Source organism: Dreissena polymorpha, chromosome 1 (assembly GCF_020536995.1).
Source record: "Dreissena polymorpha isolate Duluth1 chromosome 1, UMN_Dpol_1.0, whole genome shotgun sequence".
NCBI lineage: Eukaryota > Metazoa > Mollusca > Bivalvia > Myida > Dreissenidae > Dreissena > Dreissena polymorpha.
This window is the reverse complement of record NC_068355.1, coordinates 208,069,195-208,092,279: the sequence shown is the minus strand read 5'-3', so window position 1 is coordinate 208,092,279 and position 23,085 is coordinate 208,069,195. Positions and strand designations below refer to the sequence as shown.

Genomic DNA, 23,085 nt, shown 5'->3' with positions numbered 1-23,085 from the left:
CGTAAACACCAGGGGCAGTTCGTGGTACAGCTTTTAAAGCGAGCAAGCAAATATTGAGTCAGGCTTATCGAGTACTCTCTAAATAGTGAGTTATTTTGCGGAAACTCTATTTCAGGCCAGACTGGACTTTTATAATCAGACGAAGATGAGACTCGGCAGGATGAACATCAGAAACGAATCATCAGACATCGAAGTTAGCATTCAGTGAATCGGCATTGATTTAGTCGCCAGGGATCTATCAATAAACAGTTCTTTGACTTTGCATTCGAGTCCTATACTGGATGTGATAGTGGGCTCTTGTGTTTATTTGTGTCCATATTATTTGAAATGTATTGGTCATGAATATTTTACCGGTATTTGTGTGGGTCCCAGTTATATTATGTTGATATCTATTCGACCTAATGTTATATTTCCATATCATATAATGATATCTAGAATTGCTCAATATTCGGTAAGCCATTTTATATCATGAGCTCTTTGCTAACACATTTGTTGGTGTATGTCTATTTTATGTACATATATATGCTGACTCCTGTGTGCAAGTGTCAGTGTCTACCCATGTCATTTGAAGATATATATGGGTTACTCTTAAGTGTGCATTTCAGTGTCTACCCATGTCATGTGATGATATATATGGTAACTCTTAAGTGTGCATTTCAGTGTCTCCCATGTCATATGATGATATATATGGTTACTTAATACCGCATTTTTTTACAATTATTTGTTTATATTGATTAAAATATCACGACTGGTATATTACATAACTAGAAAAAGTTAATATTTTCAGTTTATTCGGAAATAACAATTTCGCGAAGTGAAATCGAAAGTACATCGCGAAGATAGGTGACATAACGATATACACACTATAAATAACGTAAGTAGATTGATAATTTTATATATAAAATATATTCAATTCACTACGCATGCACAATTTGCATTCCTGGGTTTACCACGACGATGATGATCAATCTACTTGCGTTATTTATAGTTAACTGGTAAGATACCTGGTAGACATACCCAGTAAAATTTATTTCCGAATATACTAAAAATATGAAAACTTAACAACTTTTTTCAAGTAATGTAATATACCAGTCGTGATATTTTAATCAATATAAACTAATAATTGTAAAAAAATACGGTAATTTAGAACTTTTCTTTTTTCGTCAATCGCGGTTGACAGTCCTTTTAAGTGTGCATTTCAGTGTCTTCCCATGTCATTTGATGATATATATGGTAACTCTTAAGTGTGCATTGCAGTGTCTACCCAAGTCATTTGATGACATCTATGTGACTTACCAGGTCATATGATGCTATATGTGTGTCTACCAATGTCGTATGATGATATCCATCATGACTTTTCATAGTGTATTTTAGTGTAAGTTACACTCTAAGTGTGCATTACAGTTTCTACCCATGTCATTTGATGATATTTATTGTAACTCTTAAGTGTGCATTTAAGTGTACCCATGTCATATGATGATATCTATCTTGACTGTTCATAGTGTTTTTCAGTGTCTGTCCATTTCATGTGATGATATCTATCTTGACTTTTCATAGTGTATTTCAGTGTCAGTCCATTTCATGTGATGATATATATCTTGACTCTTATGTGTGCATTTCAGTGTCCTACAATGTCATATGATGATATATATTGTAACTCTAAAGTGTTCATTACCTTTCTGTCCATTTCATGTGATGATTTTATGCTTACTCTTAAGTGTGCATTTCAGAGTCTGTGCATTTCATGTGATAATATCTATGTTGAGTCTTCATAGTGTATTTCAGTGTCTGTCCATTTCATGTGATGATTTTATGTTGACTCTTAAGTGTGCATTTCAGTATCTGTGCATTTCATGTGATGATATCTATCTTGCCTCTTCAAATTGTATTTCAGTGTCTGTCTATTTCATGTGATGATATCTATCTTGCCTCTTCATAGTGCACTTCAGTGTCATCACATTTCATGTGATGATATCTATCTTGCCTCTTCATATTGTATTTCAGTGTCTGTCCATTTCATGTGATGATATCTATCTTAACTCTTCATAGTGTATTCCAGTGTCTGTCCATTTCATGCGATGATATCTATCTTGATTCTTCATAGTGTAGTTCAGTGTCTGTCCATTTCATGTTATGATATCTATCTTGAATCTTCATAGTGCACTCCAGAGTATGTCCATTTCATTTAATGATATCTATTTTGACTCTTCATAGTGCACTTCAGAGTCTGTCCATTTCATGTGATGATATCTATATTGATTCTTCATAGTGTATTTCAGTGTCTGTCCATTTCATGTGATGATATCTATCTTGACTCTTCGTAGTGTATTTAAGTGTCTGTCCATTTTATGTGATGATATCTATCTTGACTCTTCATATTGTATTTTAGTGTATGTCCATTTCATGTAGTGATATTTATCTTGACTTGTTTTGGTGTATTTCAGTGTCTGTCAATTTCATGTGATGCTATCTATCTTGACTCTTAAGTGTGTATTACAGTGTCAGTCCTTTTCATATGATAATTTTTAGTTGACTCTTGAGTGTGTATGTCAGTTTTTGCCCATTTAGTTTGATTATAGTTATCTTCACTCCTAGGAGTGCATGTTAGTGCTTGTCCATTTCATATGACGATACATATGTTGACTCTTTAGTGTGTATGTCAGTTTTATTCAATTTGAAATATTACAGAATAAAAATTCAGTAAGAAAAATGAATAGACATTCAGTCAAAATCCTTCTTATAAAACTCCCGTTTACTTAAGTTTATTGAACAATTTATGTATGATTGTATATAACAATCACATATGTCATATATGTGTTAGCCATGACCCACCCTGCTCCACCATATAAATAATTCCAAGCGTGACCAGTGTATAATATACCTAAACTTGAATTTTCATTACACTAGTTTATTTCTTTCTATACTAAAACGAATGAAAACGTTTTTTATTAATAATATTGTCTTGAAAAACAAGCCATCTGGCCAAAATCTAAGCTTGATTGAGTGTGCGACGCCTTCTCAGAACCTGTGACAGGAAACCCCAAGGGTAACTTACGCCTTCACAAACAGATACATATTTTCTTTATTTTGTTTTGTTTTACTCCTCAAATCCTAAAAATTCTAATTATAACTTATTGGATAACTCATTTGTGTTCCAATGTGCTTCTATCTCTGTGCATACTATATGCATTTAACACTACATTTTTTCCTTTGGTGAACGTCTGCAGTCATCAACCTATAGTCAGGTCATTATAGAAAAATATCAACCACCAAAAAATTGCTACACAGTTTAGGTGCGGTAGTCGAGTAGAAACACTCTGGTCTACCGTTCCAGAGGTCCCCGGTTCAATTCCTGGCCGGTGCACTGGACATTTCAGAAATGCTTCAAGTGTTTCCCAAGGGCTCTATTCGCAAAAAGCTAGGGTATCGCACTCGGATTCCTTGTATCGCAACACTGTCGCTTCTGCATGCTGTCTCTTCAGAAAAAAACAAAGGGCCCCATTGGAAATAAGTGCTTGCACTTTCATGGGTTATCCTTGACCGCTAGGTCAAAATAAATAAAAATAAACAACTGATCCTGAAAGGGTAGCTGGTCGTTTACAACATCGTAAAATCTTTACTTCTATACAAAGGATTAAAGTCAAACATCTTTCTAACAATTTCCACTTCTAAATGCAGCAGTATTCTTGTAATTTCTTTATTTACGATAAGCTGTCCAAGGGCTTTGCGAAGTCACCTTCTTGTTGATAAGTGCCTACACAGCCAGCTTATAGATGAACTGAGGGAGATGCCGAAATTCAGATACTGCTGGATCATGTCGAGGAATTGTACTCTTTCTTTAATAGAGGCGAGACGACGCAAGTACATGCTACATGTTGTGAGATTTTGATTAAACTCGAGACGGCAAAAGAGATAAAGAAACTCTGTCCTCGAAAACAAGCTAGTGATGGCTGATTCATCAGCTTATGGTAAGCATGGCAAGGATGTTGATCAAGGCGGATCATACTTGGTGTTGGCTAATGCGTTTGCCGGCAGTGTTCGATTGTCTATCCTTTATTTCGGCATCTGAAGACTTCAATTAACTGCGATCTGCGTATTACTACCTGCAGCAAAAGAGCAACCTTGAGAAAACGCACCAATATGGTTATAGGGAGTTCGTTGATGGTTTTTATTCTGTTCATAGGGGCAATCAGTGATGGGTTGAGCTAAGCAGTGATCCAGTCATTTAACAAACAACTATGACGTGTCTAAAGAGTACAGGTGGTCAAACTCGCTGCAGTGGGATGACCGAGAAAATACAAAATCATTGGACACCTGTATCAACATTCATTGACAACGAATTCATGATGGGTTCATTGATTACTACTTAATGAATCTTTATTTACTGAATAATTCACGAAACGCTGATTACTTTTTTAAAAAATTCATTAATTGAAGATAATAAATGAAGCTTTAATTGATTTAATAATTCATGGCGCTTTTATTGATTGTCAAATTCATTTTACATTCATCGATTGAAAATTCATAAAACGTTCATCTCTTGCGCAGTAAACGAAACGTTTATGTACAGAAAAATTCGGTGACTTTCATTGATTGAAAAATTCATGATATGTTTTATCGATTGTAGAAATCCTATAGGCTTCACAGATTGAAGAATTCTGGAATGTTTGATAAATTGAAGAATTCCTGACGGGTTCATTGAAAGTTCGTTGATTTAAGAATGCATTAAACATTCATTGACTGTAGAAATAATAAAAAGAGCATTGATTAAATAAATGAAACGTTCATTGAATGAATTGATTAAAATCATTGGCTTAATAATTCATTAAACGTCTATCGATCGAAAAATTAATGACACGTTCATTGATTGAATCAGCCAGGAAACGCTTCTTGATTGAATAATCGTGGAACGTTCATTCATGGAATAATTCATGAAAAGTTCATTGACTGACGGATTGTTGAAACGTCCATTGACTGAATAATTCATGAAATGTTCAATTACGACTTCATGAAGCTTTCTATGACTACGGAATTCATTTAACGTTCTTTGGATGTACATGTTTCGACTTAATATCCAATTTGCAATTGTTATGTCTTGTAAAGGCATTAATCGACGAAACTAAATGCTTTGAAATTGAAAATTCCATCGCTTGTTCAGTTAAAAAAAAACTTTCAGTTTTCGCATATGTATTGCTTGTGATGCGCTTATTGTACAAAATATTTATTTCTACGGCGATTCTTAGCCCGCATCTCGTGCAAATAGGTCAGTTGTCATGTATTGACATAAGAACATGCACTTAATTCTGGTACACAGAAGCTAACGCAGGAAATGTGTCGGAAGATGAGCCGCCGTGCTAGGACTGAAATACTGTTGAAAACAGCGAACAATCAAAATAATTTAAACAAATGAGTCGCGTTCTGAGAAAACTGGGCTTAATGAATGTGCGTAAAGTGTCGTCCCAGATTAGCCTGTGCAGTCCGCACATGCTAATCAGGGACGACACTTTCCGCTTTTATGGTATTTTTAGTTTCAAGGAAGTCCCTCTTTACCGAAAATCAAGTTTAGGCGGAAAGTGTCATCCCTGATGAACCTGTGCCGACTGCACAGGCTAATCTGGGATGACACTTTACGCACATGCATTAAATCCAGTTTTCCCAAAACAAGGCTCAAATAGAAAACGAACACACGTTTATATTTACTCGAAATCCTTAAGCTAATTTGTTAGGTATTCTCAATCAAATGCCCATTAACTTATTTGCATGTATTGTACAAACGCCTTCCACTATTTGTTTCAGTGCAGTGTTTTAACTCTGAATATCATGGATCCCATATACGACTTCGTGTCAGCTCGTACACAGCCTATGTACACCCTTGGTGTAACGCTGTTCACAGGTATGCACACAGGAAGTTGTATCTGCAATGTCTGAAATGGGTCAGGTGACTGGTCTGCAATATCTGCCATGGGTCAGATGACTGGTCACATGATGATGTTCAAGTTGTATCTGCAATGTCTGCAATGGGTCAGGTGACTGGTCGCATGTTAAAGTTGTATCGGCAATGTCTGCAATGGGTCAGGTGACTGGTCACATGTTCAAAAAATCATTTCTTGATACTGAAAATACATTTTCCTTGATAATATAAAACGAATTTAATTGAAATCCATATTTACTATGGTGGCATTGGATATTGAACATTGATTTTAACGGCACTGTTTTGATATTAATTGTGATTTAGACAACCAAAATAGCGGTCCTTTTTAGCGAGGCTGTTTTCGGAGAAAACCCGAGCTATTATCATAGCCAGCTCGTCCGCCGTCCGCCGTAGGCGTCGTGCTCAAACCTTAACATTGGCTCTAAAATCAAAGTGCTTCCACCTACAACTTTGAAACTTCATATGTAGATGCACCTTGATGAGTTCTACACGCCACATCCATTTTTGGGTCACTAGGTCAAAGGTCAAGGTCACTGTGACCTCTAATAACAAACTTTAACATATGCTCTAAAATCAAAGTGCTTCCACCTACAACTTTGAAACTTCATATGTAGATGCCCCTTGATGAGTTCTACATGCCATACCCATTTTTGGGTCACTAGGTCAAAGGTCAAGGTCACTGTGACCTCTAATATAAAATTTTAACAAAAACCTTAACATTGCCTCTAAAATCAAAGTGCTTCCACCTTCAACTTTGAAACTTCATATGTAGATGCACCTTGATGAGTTCTTCACGCCACACCCATTTAGGGTCACTAGGGCAAAGGTCAAGGTCACTGTGACCTCTTTAAAAAAAATCTGACAAGCTTTCGCAGCCGAGCGTGGCACCCGTTATGCGGTGCTCTTGTTTACATCCATTATAATTGTTGGCATCGAATTTTTAAAAAGTCGATGTCAAAAATTCTATGTCAACTGTAGTCGAACATCGAGGCCAACTAGCTATGTGGACGCGTGGTCATGTGCTTGTTATTGAAGCCAAAATCCACAAAACCTGTAAAATTGAACCCTGGAGAAGTCCCGGCTTTGGAACCTTTTTTCCGGAAAAAAGTACAAAACCCATTTTGTTTAAATCGGTCATTGACCAACATTTGGTAATAATTAACCCATTTATGCCTAGCGTCTAGAAAAAAGGTCTTGGCAAACAGCGTATACCCAGATGAGACGCCGCATGATGCGGCGTCTCATTAGGGTCTACGCAGTTTGCTTAAAGGAATTTCTGTAAGAAATGATCTAAATATAAAAATAAATATAATAGACATCCCTAATTTTGGAATTAAATTGATCCAATTTAGAAGGATGGGAGAGTCCACTAGGCTTAAATGGGTTAATGGAGTCGTTGCTGTACTTGCTTAGAAAATTGAGTAGGTACACTACGTTCGTACCTTGCATACAATAAAGTATGTAATATTATTATATTCGCTCATTTATATAATATAATAATCAAATGCATTACTTACAAACGAAAAAGTTTTGGTGTGTGAAAAAACATCATTTCCTTTCATAAGATATGAGGACTCTTTAGCAAGAACTGAAATATTTTCTGTGGATATTGGGTTGCATCAAGGATTGAGCTGAACATTGAAGAGGTTTTATCCAGTTATAAATAATGGTTTCAGTTGTTGCTGATTGCACATGGTTGCATATTTGTATCATTATATTACAAATCATTGGGCAACGTTTGATAGACTGAAATGCGACCCCATCTTATCACGTTATTGGCATTGAACAATTCTCACGTAGTTACCATAGACAGCCTTTCATTGCGTTGAAATTTAGATTTATCCTAAACGGAAATCCATGTGTAGGTACAGGCAAAAATCTCTTTATCGCTGTTTTTTTAAGTGCTTTCCCTAAACCATTTTCTTGAAATATTTACGTGAACGAAGTAATTAAATACAGATATAGAATGCGTACATTATAACAAATATTTTCAATTTTTAAGTTCGATACAAAGATTAACACTGGAAGCTAACAGCATCTTTTACCTCTCGGTTGTGACATAAGCGTTGGACAACTTGTTCAATATACGAATATTATCAGTTAGTATTCAGCTGAACAAGCAGAACAGAAACATAATAACAGTCCTTTATTTATGGCAAGAGACCAATAACCGAAAAATCAGACAAAATCACACCACACATCACAAAAATCACGCAAAACACACACTTGATGACATATAATTGTTCTTTACAGGTTCATGTTGTGGCCTTCTGTGCACGTTAGCGGCCATATTGGCGGCCGTCATTGATCGGCGTTCTGACGTACAAAAATTCATTGATCATCCTCCAGTGGCTAAGGACGATAGCAAAAGTACGGCTAAATTTAAACTCTTCCTACCAATATGTCCCTGAATTATAACCTTAATTAGGCATTTGTTTTAAATGTGTACAAATGAGCCTTGTTTCGGTAAAACCGGACTTAATGCATGTATGTGCAGTCTGCACAGGCTAAATTAGGGGCGACACTGCATTGCATTGTCAATAGAAGGAAGTATCTTCTAAACCAAATTCCAGTCTAAGTGTCATAAATTAAATAGGGTAAACTTATTTAATGACTCTAATTATTTCAATCCATATTTATGTATAATATTCTAATGATATTTGATTAAATAATCATATATACTTGCTATTCTATATATCATATACACATTATGGACAAGATAAATTGCATAAAGTTCTATTATTTTTACATTCATTTATGTTGATGATTGATATAAAATGTTTTTCACGTATATTTTTTACAAGATTTTACCTATTTAATTTATGATAATAAGTTAAGGTAGATTATAATTACATATGATGATGATTGTTTTATTGTAAAATATCAATTTATTAAATATATAAAGCACACATTTAACATAAGATTAAGATACAGTATGTAAGTGTTTAACGTCATTTCATTTTTGGCGAATTTTTACATTTTTTGGCGCCATTTTATATAACGCCATTTATGACGTCATCATGTACAACGTCATTTGACGTTTAAAAACATTTTTCTTTGTTATTTAAATTGTGCAGTCAAAAGACGTAAAAATGTAGTTAACATATAATTTCCAATGTTTTAATAAAGGCATTATGCCGAAACGTCAATTAAAAGATTTAAAAAAACTTTGTTACGAATCACCCATCTGATAGGTCTTCCGGTTTGTCGGTCGATTTGTATGTCATAGAATGTAAAAGTTTATGGAGCGAACTACTTCCAAGCTCCATATAATATTTGTCAAGAAGTGGAAACTTAAAACATGCAATCACCATGAAGTGAAGATGAGCAAGACACCTCTTTTAAGGGACCTTTTCACAGATATTGGCATGTATTGAAGTTTGTCATTAAATGATTTATATTGATAAAGCTCCAGTAAAAACAAAAATAAAATTAAAGAAAGAAAAAAAGTAACCCTCAACTGGGCTCGAACCGCTGACCTCTTGAGTAAAAGTCAAACGCTCAGACCACTTGGCCATCCGTGTTCATACAATGAGTGATGTATTTTATGCTTTTTATAAGCAATCCTCGATGTGTCACAAAGTATAACGACAGCAACAGAACTTTCCAAATTATCCAATCGTTTCGCGTTGCAACGCTTTATAATTTTCAGGTTTTCAAATCGTCAAAAGATGCATATAATGGATATTTTAGAGCATGGTTAATATTCAGTATTACTGTTTCCTCACAAATATACTAACTAAAACGAAAATTTGCGAATCTGAAACATTTTATTTTATTTGGTCAATTTACCAAAACGTGAAAAGGCCCCTTTAATCTCCAATGATCCCTACACATTCTGATTTGGTCTGAACGTAGCTGACAGAGCGGGTATAAATAACGTTTGTGACCTAATCCTAAATTTAACAGAGGTAGAATCTAATAGTAGATAGTATGCTTTAATAATCATAATAGATATTATTCTTTAATAAACTCGTTTCGTATTAGTATTAGTAACGTTTGTGACCAAGCTCTTCATTTTACAGAAGAGGAATCGAAGTTTATCCGTATATCTGATGTAAAGCGATTTCCGTCCACATTCTGGCTTATTGCCATCAGCTCCGCTCTCTTCTACCTGCAGCTTTTCCCCTTCGTGACACAGGGAGAGTAGGTTTGTTTATTATTCTAGATGTGTTTGCTCAATTTTAAGCGATTGTTTTATTATCGGGTTTCCTTCTTATATGATACGAGTGACAATTGATTTGGGTTTCGTTGTTTATACATATTACAACTTGCAATTTATGAAATTTGTTTGCTTTTACATACCAGTTACAACCTTTTATTAATGAGTTGTGTTTGATTGCACTTATATTTTTAACAAAATTTTGGTTATCTTTTACATATTTTTACAACTCTCGATAAATGCGTTTGACTTCATTTTCCATATGTTTTTACCCTACCGGTTTCACCGGAGGGGATTATGATTTGTGCTCTGTGTGTCAGTCTGTCTGTCAGTCCGACACATTTTTCTGGATCCTGCGATTACTTTAAAAGTTCTTCATATTTTTTCATGAAACTTGAAATATGGACAGATGGCAATATTGAGATTATGCACGTCATTTCATTTCGTTCCTACGTCAAGAATTCTGGTTGTTATGGCAACAAATATATACAATAACATATTCTGACAATGGTGGAGCCAGTAGGGGACATATATTGCTTGGCAAAAGTCTTGTGACAACATGGTACTAGTATGTATTTATTTGGCTTTTTCTAAACTTGCATGTTACAACTTACAATAAATGATTAATTAAAATATTCATAAACATGGCTGTATCGGTCTTCTTTGCTTTTGAAGGCTGTTCTTTGCAACGAAGTATTCAAGAAGTCCGAAAGAGGCAAATACGATAAACAGGTAAACCGTGAGTGTGTAATGTAGTGTTGCATATTAGTCGCGTTCTGGGAAAACTGGGCATTATGCATGTGCGTAAAGTGTCGTCCCAGATTAGCCTGTGCAGTCCGCACAGACTAATCAGGGACGACACTTTTCGCCTCAACTAGAGTTTTGCTAAGAAGAGACTTTCTTTGAACAGAAAATACCATAAAAGCGGAAAGTGTCGTCCCTGATTAGCCTGTGCTAGGACTGCACAGGCTAATCAGGGACGACACTTTACACACATGCAATATGCCCAGTTTTCTCAGAACGCGACTCATATATTGTCTTATATTATATAGCTCATTGGTGATTTGCCTTAATTGAAGACAAGCGGGCAAGATGTTCGCTCTTGGTAAAGTTTTATTATTTCCTATATGTTTCATAACAGGTAGTATGGAGAGGCTTTACAAGTTAAAATGCAATTGTTTTTATGAATGCCATTTTGTATTATTATATTTTGAAGTTTTTCTTAAAGGCACATTAATGTTCCATTAGAATTTTGGGACAGTAAAATTCATCCACTGATTGTACCAGACAAATAAGCACCCACTGTCTAGCTATAATTCCGTATCACCTTACCTATAATGTTATGCAATGGTATAACTTAAATATAACATTCGCTATGTAACAGTAATATCTATATGCTGGTCTATGCAGCATGGTATACCTGGTTGGAGCGGTTTCGATGCCACTGTTCGGTGTTGCCATCGACAGAGTGGGTCGTAACCTGTACTTCCTGATGACCCGCCTCGTCCTGGGGCTGACCAGCCATATCATGATGACCTTCACCTTTGTGGAGCCGTACGTATGCACGGTATGAAAACAGAACCATGTTTTATCAAACATTATTATTATACTTAAAATTGGGTCGAATCATAAATGTATGGTACGATTTTTAATGTAAGTGACACGGGGATAATTTGCTCGACCATGTCAAAAAGTTTGAGCCATAGTTCTTAGCTGTTTTTCGGTGTCTTCTAAAAGCTCTGGGTATTTTGTATTATTTTACCCATTTATCCCAATGTAATTGTTGAGTCTTTCGTTACAAATATGATAATGTTATTGAAAAACAAGCGCTCTGAAACTTATATCCACATTTAATGATATTTATAAAGCTTTCCTTTTTAATGGGTCGTGCTTACATTGTAAGGTCATTCCGGTCGCGAATATTTCAAGGCGTGATTGCCCGTTGGTTATTTTATTGTCCCCTACCGGTGAAACCGGAGGGGACTTATGGTTTGCGCTCCGTCTGTCAGTCTGTCTGTTTGTCCGTCACACTTTTCTGGATCCTGCGATAACTTTAAAAGTTCTTCAAATGTTTTCATGAAACTTTAAACATGGATATATTGCAATTTGGAGATTATGCGCGTCATTTCATTTTGGTCCTACGTCAAGAATTATGGTTTCTATGGCAACAAATAATTATTTTTTTTACTGACAATGGTGGAGTTTCACCAGTAGGGGACAATATTGCGTGGCAATCTCTTGTTATATTTAGTTATTTTACATATTCAGATCATTTATTGGAAGTTGGTCGCTTTTATAATTTTTATATTAAATGGTGTTCTTGTTTGTAGTTTAATGTATTGTATAGGCGGTGACCTGCCTTAAATTAAATACTAGCTGATGGTAAAAAGAATATATTTCCTGATATTGTTTCTCGAGTGTTATCATTCCAATATTCATACATGTGTACGTGTATGCAATAGCTCTGCCGCTATCTGATTTATGATGGCAATTTTTCAGAACACTCATGATTCTAATATTAAACTGCGTGATGTAAAAACTGTGGCCACAGATATGGGGAAGGTGTAGTCCACTGTTTCTTTGTTTTTCAGGTGATTCTTAGTCTAGGATACTCCTTGGTAACCACCACATGTTGGCCCCTGGTGTCCTACGCGGTCCCTCTGAGGTACCTCGGCACTGCGTTCGGAATGTAAGCATCGACTTTGTATATATACATGTAGTTTATTGCAATATATTTTTAATTTACCCTCTGATGTACCTGGGAACTGCGTTCGGAATGTAGGCATGGACTTTTAATATAAAGTTAATTGCAATATATTTTCTTAATTTACACTCGGCACTTTGTTCGGGATGTAATCATCTACATTTTGTAATGTTAATGTCTTTGTAATATTACCTTGTACGATATAAATGTCACCTCAATACATTCGTGAATATGTTATTTAAACAATTTCGATTTCCCGCGACTATCGCTTGTAGAATTGTTGCACAATTACAATATTCGAAAAATCTTCTTCATTCGTCGTTAATATGCAGTTTACATTCTCTACAGTTCGTGTGTATGAACAATGTACGAACGTCGTCGTTGAACTCAGCACAGGCTAATCAGGGACGATACTTTGCGCTTGTTTGATATTTCTCGTTAAAGAAAGTCTCTTCTTAGCAAAAATCCAGGTTATGCGGAAAGTATCGTCCCTGATTAGCCTTTGCGGACTGTACATGCTAATCTGGAACGACACTTTACGCACATGCATTTAACACCAGAGCGCGGTTCATGTGTATATGAATTATATTCTTTCAGCAAATATATGTATTCTTTTCAGCATGGGCACCATTATTTCTGTGGGGCAGGCTATTGATACGTATTTTGTTGGCTTCATCGTCGACACTGCGGGCTATCTGGTCCTCGAAGTGTTCTTTACCATGTGCGTCATCTGTAAGTTTCACCAATTCTGAGAGGACTCATTGTTGAACGATTAATTATTCGGCCAGTTACACTAAATAGTTTACCTCACCTTCTTGTGCATCTGGATTGAAAGCGGGTATATAGGCATACATACTACTATTTCAAAACAGATAAAACTTTGATAAATCAAGAAGTGAAATAAAGGTTCTAAAGAAGAAGTTTCCAGAAAATAATCGAAATAAATTTTAAGCCGATTGCGAGTAATTTTCTTCTGTACAGCAAAGAACTCTTTCGCGTACAAAAGACATGTACTATTTTCGGAAATCCGCATTCGGCCTTGCATATTCATCTAGACGACACATACTGACGTAGACGCTTTTATGGTTTTACAACAAATACCAGTAATTTTGTTAAAACGGCGGTAACTCTTATTCGTCATACATTTCACCGAAGTAAACAATATTTAAACAGTGGTTTAATATCAAGATTGTTAATTTATTGTATTTAACATTCATATGTTGGTGTAAGAGTGCGATGATATAATGTTGACATATACGCCGTATGTATATTCTCTGTAAGGTCCATCAATGTTAGTTTCTTACCCGGGAACTATAAACCAATAATGAATCAATTCATGGTTTAAAGGTTTTCGCCCTAGTGTTATCATATTGTAGTAGCCGCGTCAACACATATCATAATTCACATTTCATAAATCGCGTGCTCACAACATGTGCTGCAACACAGATCACGGTTTGCCATGTTTCCCCTGTGTTCAAATAAACTTTGAAATTATGTATGATGTTCTATATTTAGTAATGACATGGGAATATATGCCGAAAATTTTCGGGGAGCATATAGTTGCCAGTTTGAAGTTCCGTACTTCCTTACTTCCGTCCTTCCGTCACACGTTTGTTACATTTTCTCATAGCACCTTCAATACCTTACCGATCTCTTTCATATTTGACATGCAGGTACATTGCACGGACCTCTACCTTTTGATGAGGTTTGAGGTCAATGGGGGCAAGGTCAAGGTCACCGAGGCTAATAATATATGTTTCCGTCACACTTTTGTTACAGTTTCTCATAGAACCTTCAATACTTTTGCGATCTCTTTCATGTTTGGCATGTAGGTGCCTTGCATGGACTTTACCTTTTGATGAGGTTTGAGGTCCATGGGGTCAAGGTCACCCAGGCTTATAATATATTTTTCCGTCACAATTTTGTTACAGTTTTTTATAGCAGCTTCAATACTTTACTGATCTCCTTCATATTTGGCATGTAGGTTCCTTGCATGGACCTCTACATTTTGAAGAGGTTTGAGGTCACTGGGGTCAAGGTCAAGGTCACCAAGGCTAATAATATATGTTTCCGTCACACTTTTGCTACAGTTTCTCATAGCACCTTCAATTCTTTACCGATCTCTTTCATATTCGCCATGTAGGTACCTTGCATTTGATGAGGTTTGAGGTCACTGGGTTCAAGGTCACCGAGGCTAATAATAGAATTTTCCGTCACACGTTTGTTACAGTTTCTCATAGCACCTTCAATTCTATACCGATCTCTTTCATATTTGGCATGTAGGTACCTTGCATAAACCTCTACCTTTTGATCAGGTTTGAAGTCACTGGGGTCAAGGTCACCAGGCTAATAATAGATTTTTTAGGTGGTTATTTACACATAGATTGACAAACGCATCATCGGGGAGCATCCATCAGTTTCACTGATATTCTTGTTTTATACTTTTGTTAGGTTCAATGATAGCAGCTGCGTTGTTGTATTTACGGGACGCGTCAACAGGTAACATAAATTGTTTATGTTTAGTTGTAAAAAACTCCTGATATTGCCTATAGAGTTTCAGCATTACTGTATTAAATTAAAAAAGTATATACCGTTTAATCGTATAATGAATACAGAAAAATCTCTTTATTGATATCAAAGTATATGACTCTCAATAGAGGATGTATTTCATGCGCTCCCAGTCGCCGCTTTTACAGTTCTTCAGAATTGTCTTCCATTGCAATTCATTTCACACGAATGCAACACAAATGAAATTGTATATGCATCATTGTATTTGGAAAAAAACACGAAATTTGATAGCGTATATTTAGCAGTTTCGGTATCAATCGGTCGGTCCGTGTGGTGGTTTGTTTCCGGTATGTCCGCATAAAATGTTAAAAAATCTGTGATGCGAACTATTTATGCGTTTCTCAAGTGTTTTCATTGAAACTCAAATTGTCATCACCGTAAAGTGTATAACTGCAATACATATTTTGGCCGTGTTTTGAGAAAACAGGGCTTAATGCATGTGCGTAAAGTGTCGTCCCAGATTAGCCTGTGCAGTTCGCACAGGCTAATCAGGGACGACACTTTCCGCTTTTATGGTATTTTTAGTTTCAAGGAAGTCCCTCCTTACCGAAAATCAAGTTTAGGCGGAAAGTGTCGTCCCTGATTAGCCTGTGTGGATTGCACAGGCTAATCTGGGATGACACTTTACGCACATGCATTAAGCCCCGTTTTCTCAGAACGCGTCTCATTTTTCACTCGAATTGATCCACGTATTCATAAGTTTTGTGCCCTTGATCTTCGCCGTCGTCATGGCTGCTATGCCTGTGGAAAACCTGCGCGGTCGTATTTAGTCATTTTTATGACAAAACTCTAGTTTCAATTAGATGTATCATGACGGTCACTAATTGCTAGAATGCAAATAAAATTTCTGTTTTGTTTTATTTTATATGCATCGTCCTTGTATAATACACACGTCGTTCTTATATAATAGATTTCTATGGTCCAGAACTGTTGGTCATATAACAGTCAAACACATTTTTTGTTTATAATTGGAATTAAAACACATACATGCATACTATTTAGAGATCATACTGGTTTTGGTGTTATTTTATTGCTTCTATCGACACTTTTCATTTCAGATGGCCTACTGAATCTAAGTACAAAACAACGTGCAGTTTTTCTCAAGCATCATGTGTGAGACAGACTTTGTAGAAAACGTTCAGATTTGCTGTGAGATTTTAAATTTAATTTGATTAAATTTCGGCGTGTTATTGTGATTATTTTGTTAATATTGTTGCATGCAGTGCCAAATTATTGTTTGTTTTAAAATCTCAGCATTACATGCGCGTGTATGTTGGTATGATGTTTTACAGAGGAAATAAAATATTGCACTTAAACATATCAGAATTTGTATTTCGGGCCATATTTACACAGTACAAAGCAGCGTTTTATTTTTTTAATTAAATTTTTCATTTAAAAAAGCGTTTGGGAAAATACCTATTTTATTTTTACCATCGCCAAAGGCGGATTGATATACCATCGGCGTTGTCCGTCCCTCCGTTTGTCAGTCCGTTCGTCCGTCTGTCTGTCCGTTCGTATGTCACGAAATTTTGAAATAGGCAGGGGAAATCAATTCAACAAATTTGCTTGTTAAATATGAATTACATATATCATAGTTGAAGTGAAAGCCTTGGTCTGTTTTGCATTGTATGGGTCGCGTTTACATTGTTTTTACACGAAATAAACCATTCATTTACGTTGTGTAAAACTAGTAAAGTTATAAGTTTTAATTCATGTAAAGCATACCGGCAAAAGCACTTCGTTTAGTGACAAAGGTTAACAAATTAACAGCGAAGGGTAAATTAGTCAGGAACTATAAAGGCTCACGAAGTAAGTATTTGGAAACTATTCTAAACACGACACGTGAGTTCATGTCAAGCACTATAACGCCTCTTGCGTGCTTATTGCGATGTCGATGTCAATATTCTGACAAGCTTTCATTTATTCAAACTGCACCCGCAGCCGAGCATTGGCATCCGTTATGTGGTGCTGTTGTTTAGAATATATTATAGTCCTCACATTCTTAGGCATATTGCATTTTTCCATTGGTGCCTTGATATGCATATAGAGATAGCCATTCCACTGTCGGTTGTCGAACAGCGATTATGCCGAATATGTATCTATAGCGGCCTTCCGTTTGTCCCTATTTACACGAGCCTTCTTCCTGTAGGGAAAATTGATTTAAACAAACCCACCGTCCACTAGGTATTTCTCATCAATGTGTGAATTCCGAAGCGTATGAAGTTCTTCCGTAAGGAGGCTGCATTATGTGTGTACCCGGAGTTTGTCCCAGCACTCCTACCTAATTAACGTGTTCGACTCATGAACGTTGGGATTTTTTAAGCTCTGATTTTTAGGTATTAAGTGGTTAAATAAAGATTTTTTTAATTTGGGTGTGGTCTTGTGCTATGTGTGTGTGGGTGGGGGGGGGGCGGGGTGGAGTACACGGAGGAAACTCCACTTGTCAGGTATGGTGACAATTACCCAAACTCATATGCTTCCGGGAACAGTAACTGAACACGGGTCGTTGTTATTTGTATTATTTATGTAAACTGTTTTAATTTAAAAATTACACAATCGCCAACTAATGAATTAACAAGTTTCATTTTGGTCACATGGTTTTGTTGTTTTCATCAAAATTGCTGACAACATGTGCAATTGAGACAAAAACCTGCTATTAACCCATTTATGCCTATTGGACTCTCCCATCCTTCTAAATTGGATCAATTTATTCCCAAAATTAGGGATGTCTAGTATATTTATTTCTATATTTATAATATTTCTTACAGAAATTCCTTTAAGCAAACAGCGCAGACCCTGATGAGACTCCGCATCATGCGGCGTCTCATCTGGGTCTACGCTGTTTGCCAAGGCCTTTTTTTCTAGACGCTATGCATAAATGGGTTAAATATACAAATCCATCAACGCATTCATAGTTCATCCTACTGAGACGCACAGTGTATTCCTTTTTCTTTTTCGTCTTTATCTGACCTGGGATGGTATTCCATAAACATCTTAAGTCATTTCTTAAATAATTTCACTTAAGGTCAAAATTACAATGTTTTGTTTTTCTTTACTTAATAAGGAAACACATGTTTTTGGTATTCCTAAAATAACAATGACATAATGATGTTATTTTCATGTAAATATTGATGGCAAACTATTGCAATACGAAATGAAAAACTTTAAAGATAACAATACAATTTAACTTAAGATGCTTCTGGAATACGACCCCTAAACACTTTCGTCCCTATACTTAAATCTGTAAAAGGGACTAGCTTACAGTGTGGCAAAATTACGACTTTCAGAAACACATTCATTGTTTTCTTAAAACCATTATTTACTGGAGAAACCTCGACTTTTAACATCGACTGTGATATTATGCGTGCAGAGGCAGTTGAAGGCTGCCTTAAAGCTGCCCAGCAGTGTTATTTATTAACATATGCGTGCATTTGTCGAAGTTGGTGAGGTCCCTGCGCGCCTGAGGCTGCGTTATTTGTGGATCCGAAGTGTGCCCCAGTACTTATACATACTTAATCTAATCTAATAGACTCGCAAAAGTTTGGACGAATTTGGAATTATCACTGCAGTGTAGAGCTATGTAGTTGTTAGCGAAAGATTTCAATGTTGGTGTGGTCTTGTGTTTTGGAAGGGTGGGGTAGGGAAGCCGGAGTACCCGTAGAAAACCCCACATGTACGGTATGGTGACCACTAACTCACATGCTTCGGGATTGGCCATTGAACCTCGATCACCTAGGTAAGAAGCGCGGTTAAATACAATGTTTGCATACGTGCTATAACAAAAACATGACCACTAGTTTTTATCTTTACAAATTGTATTCACGAATTCGTCAGGCAAAACAAACAAGTTAACATTTCCAGAAATTAAAAGCCGTGACAAATGACAAAACTATACGAGTTAAAAGTACACCGTTATGTAATATAATATACGCATCATGGCATTGGTCATGCTATTCATTTACCAAGTCGTAGCCGCCCGTACCTTTTCTGATCGTGATTGGAATACATTCCTTAACATATAAAGATGTACATTTTTAATCAAAGTCGTAGGAAGTGATTAAAGTTAAAAATGAACTACATGCAATTTAAATTGAAGAAAACATGCGTATATGCATATAACCATACGAATTAGGCAGAATCAAAACAAGATAGGGGTTCTTAAAACCCATTTATGCCTAGCGTCTAGAAAAAAGGCCTGGGCAAACAGCGTCGTCTCATCTGGGTCTACGCTGTTTGCTTAACGGAATTTCTGTACGAAATATTCTAAATATAGAAATATATATACTAGACATTCCTAATTTTGGAAATAAATTGATCAAATTTAGAAGGATGGGAGAGTCCACTGGGCATAAATGGGTTAAACACGATATTAGGGCCTCCGTAGTAGAGCGTTCGATTTGAAAACAAGTTGTCCCGGATCGTAATCGGACAGCAGACAAACTTGTTTACATTTATTATTGATTCAAGAAAATAATATAACAATATGATTTGTAAACAAATGTTCTTAACATTGAATATGATGGGTTTACTACCTTACTCGAATTCTCGGTTTTATCATTCTCAGCACGTTGCTATGGGGATGTCTGATCAGAGCGTTATGTATTACAAGGTTTTCAATTAAAGCGTGTGTTTTCTCGGCCCCAGTAATTCACGAATACATAAATTGTTACACAGTGCAAGTATTGATTAATTGTAAAATAAAATTATAACACAGCTAAGATGAGTCTGGAATGTATTTGATATTGTCGCTTTGTAATTAATTTGAAAACAAACAACAACGGACATTAACGGCTTTTTATAGTATCCTTTACATTATAACGATACAAGGCTTCTTAGACTATTTACAGGCACAGGTGACATGCTGGGAATTCTAGTCCTAGTCGACTTTTTTTATCATTATATAGTGGCCAATGTACGTTAAACAAAAACAAGCATTATTTTGAGAGAACGCACAATTTCATTCATGGTATTAATGGGGCCGTCCAACAGATTGGTAAGTTGACAAAATTATAAAAAGTTGTTTCAGATTCGCAAATTTTCGTTTTTGTTATGATATTTTGAAGAAATAGTAATACTGACCATTTATCATGCTCTTAAATATCTATTATATGCATCTTTTGACGATTTGAAAACCTGAAAATTATAAAGTGTCGTGCGACGCGAGACGATTGAATACTTTGAAAAGTTCTGTTGTTGTAGTTATATTTTGGGAATCTATGAGGATTGCTTATATACTAAGGTAAAAAATACATCCGCTCTATGCATGAGCATGGATGGTAGAGTACTAGAGTGGTCAATGCGGTAGACTTTTTACTCCAGGACTCAAGGGGTCAGTGGTTCGAGCCCTGTTGAGGGTTATTTTTTTCCTTTTTTAAATTGTATTCTTGTTTGTTTTTTACTGGAGATTTTTAGGTTAAATGTTAAAATTTATCAATATGAAGCATTAAATGACATGCTTCAATGCATGCCAAAATCTATTGGACGGACCCTTTAAGAAAATATATGCATAGTAATGTTTTTAAAAAACAACAACATTCATTTAGAAATACTTAACGCGCCTAACTACCGTACACACCGGTTAAGTTGCATGAAAGGCAAATATATATAGCATTACATACACAATACATTTAAAATCATTCAAATATACAATGTAACATTTCTTGAAGTTACGTATAAAGACACATTTTACATAATAACAAATGCATAGTACATAGCTTGTTCGAAATATTTCGAAATTCTTCAACGATAAAACCTTATAACAACACTATTCAATTTTCTTCAAATATAATAGTATGACGAGTTGATATAACAACATCAATTCACGAAAATCAATATTGCTGTAAGGAAGCGTCTTATTCACTGGGTAGGTACCGAGAATGTTTCCATCAACACTCAGGTGAACGATGGAGTGCTTCCTAATACTGCACACCAGCACCGTGTATTTTGTAAAACAATGACGTTATTTTAAGTGTTTTAAAACTTATGTTTAATAATGTTAAATTCACAATACATAGGCAGTTTTAAATTCTGGTGCAATAAAAATGAATAACAACACTATTTAGTTTTTATCAATCAAAACGTATACCGTATTGATTGAAACATCACCATTCCCGAGCATTTATAATATATATGATGGAAGATCATTGCATGATCACATGGATCACGTCTTACTAGTCACCTAATGCATTGCCGGTGATATCTTATACAAATGAAGTTTCCTGTTGCCATTAACACTGTTAGAAATCGCCAACCTAGTGCCGTTCTTAGACAAACCTATGCTGGTCGGTTTCTGCATATCCACTGGGTAGGTACCGATAATGTTTCCATCAACACTCAGGTGCACGATGGAGTTCTTATCCATACTACACACGAGCACCGTGTCACCAGGCCCTACACAGGCACCACGAGGCCCCTGTATGTTCTCATTAGTGACTGCTCTAGATGTGCCATTCATGGTGTCGTACATGTACACTGTGTGAGCGTACCTGTCAGTCAGTACTAACGTGTTCTTAGACAGGACATACGTGCATGTACTCTCATCAACTTTGTACGTCTTCATAGGAAACGCCAGGGAGTGATCAAAGTGTGACTCTACCCCGTCCACTGATATCATTCTAGCAGGACGGGGATCATCGTACGTACTAACGACCATGTTAGATGGAGACATGCAGCATATAGATCTGAACTTTGATGATGTATTGATCTCCCTGGTCAGTGTGATGGTATTGTCTGTACTCACGGACAGGAGACATACTGCTTTATATGCACCACCAACCTTTACACACAGTGTATCATGAGACACACATGCTACGCTATGTGGTTTACTCTTGAACTTGTACGGTGTTCCCAGTCTCTGTAGTCGCTCATTCAGTATGGTACATGTCTTGTTCTTGTTATCCACGGCTACCAGTCTCCCGTCCGGCAGGAAGTCCAGTCCAGTGAGGAAAGGATCCCTCTCATAATCTCCAGTCTTGTGTAGATCCACAGATACAAGCAACTCTAGGGTGACAGGCCTTGGTGGGGACGACAAACTAAAGCTACTGGTGTCCACTAAAATAAAAGTAACAAACAACAATAATAATAATAATAATAATAATAATAATAATAATAATTATTATTATTATTATTATTATTATTATTATTAGTAGTAGTAGTAGTAGTAGTAGTAGTAGTAGTAGTAGTAGTAGTAGTAGTAGTAGTAGTAGTAGTAGTAGTAGTAGTAGAAGTAGTAGTAGTAGTAGTAGTAGTAGTAGTAGTAGTAGTAGTAGTAGTAGTAGTAGTAGTAGTAGTAGTAGTAGTAGTAGAAGTAGTAGTAGAAGTCGTCGTCGCTCTTCTTCTTTTCGTCGTCGTCGTCGTCGTCGCCGTCTTCGTTTGTCGTCTCGTCTTTGTCGTCGTCGTCGTCGTCGTCTCGTCGTCGTCGTCGTCGTCGTCGTCGTCTCGTCGTCTCGTCGTCGTCGCGTCGTCGTCGCCGTCGTCGTCCTATTCTTCTTTTCCTCATTCTTCTTCTTTCGTCTTCTTGTTCTCTCCTTCTCATCTTCTATTTTATTAAAATGAGTCCATTTGACGGAAACTTGTTCAACATATCTGTGTTTGTACAGTGTCATGAAATATTTTGCAATAAAGCTCTAATATTAAAATGATCCTAAATAAAAAGTATTTCATAATTCTAATCGCGCTGGGCCAATCAGGGATCAGCATATGACTGGGTATTTTAAACAC

The 23,085-nt window shown here is 36.2% G+C and overlaps 2 protein-coding genes across 5 annotated transcripts in view; one reads left to right on the top strand and one right to left on the bottom strand.

Annotated features, from left to right (window-relative positions):
* The first annotated feature begins 5,672 nt into the window (after positions 1-5,672).
* On the top strand, positions 5,673-16,686 carry LOC127864793 (major facilitator superfamily domain-containing protein 1-like). 4 transcript variants are annotated; one of them, XM_052404665.1, is made up of 9 exons: positions 5,673-5,893; positions 8,186-8,302; positions 9,958-10,078; positions 10,770-10,826; positions 11,505-11,661; positions 12,686-12,783; positions 13,418-13,519; positions 15,250-15,297; positions 16,425-16,686. In XM_052404665.1, exons 1-9 carry the CDS (start codon positions 5,761-5,763, stop codon positions 16,495-16,497), a joined length of 906 nt encoding a protein of 301 aa, XP_052260625.1. In that variant the 5' UTR covers positions 5,673-5,760; the 3' UTR covers positions 16,498-16,686. The 4 variants fall into 4 exon arrangements, with proteins under 4 accessions (XP_052260625.1, XP_052260627.1, XP_052260626.1 ...); XM_052404666.1 differs by having other exon boundaries at positions 5,684-5,893; positions 13,418-13,530; XM_052404667.1 differs by lacking the exon at positions 15,250-15,297 and having other exon boundaries at positions 5,674-5,893; positions 13,418-13,530.
* Positions 16,687-19,158: 2,472 nt separating this feature from the next.
* The window catches only part of LOC127864791 (uncharacterized), a 5,797-nt gene continuing 1,870 nt past the window's right edge, over positions 19,159-23,085 (bottom strand). Inside the window, exon 2 of the mRNA XM_052404664.1 lies at positions 19,159-22,416. Within this exon, the coding sequence (XP_052260624.1) occupies positions 21,545-22,416 (872 nt within the window). The 3' untranslated portion in view covers positions 19,159-21,544. The remainder of the gene's footprint in view (positions 22,417-23,085) is intronic.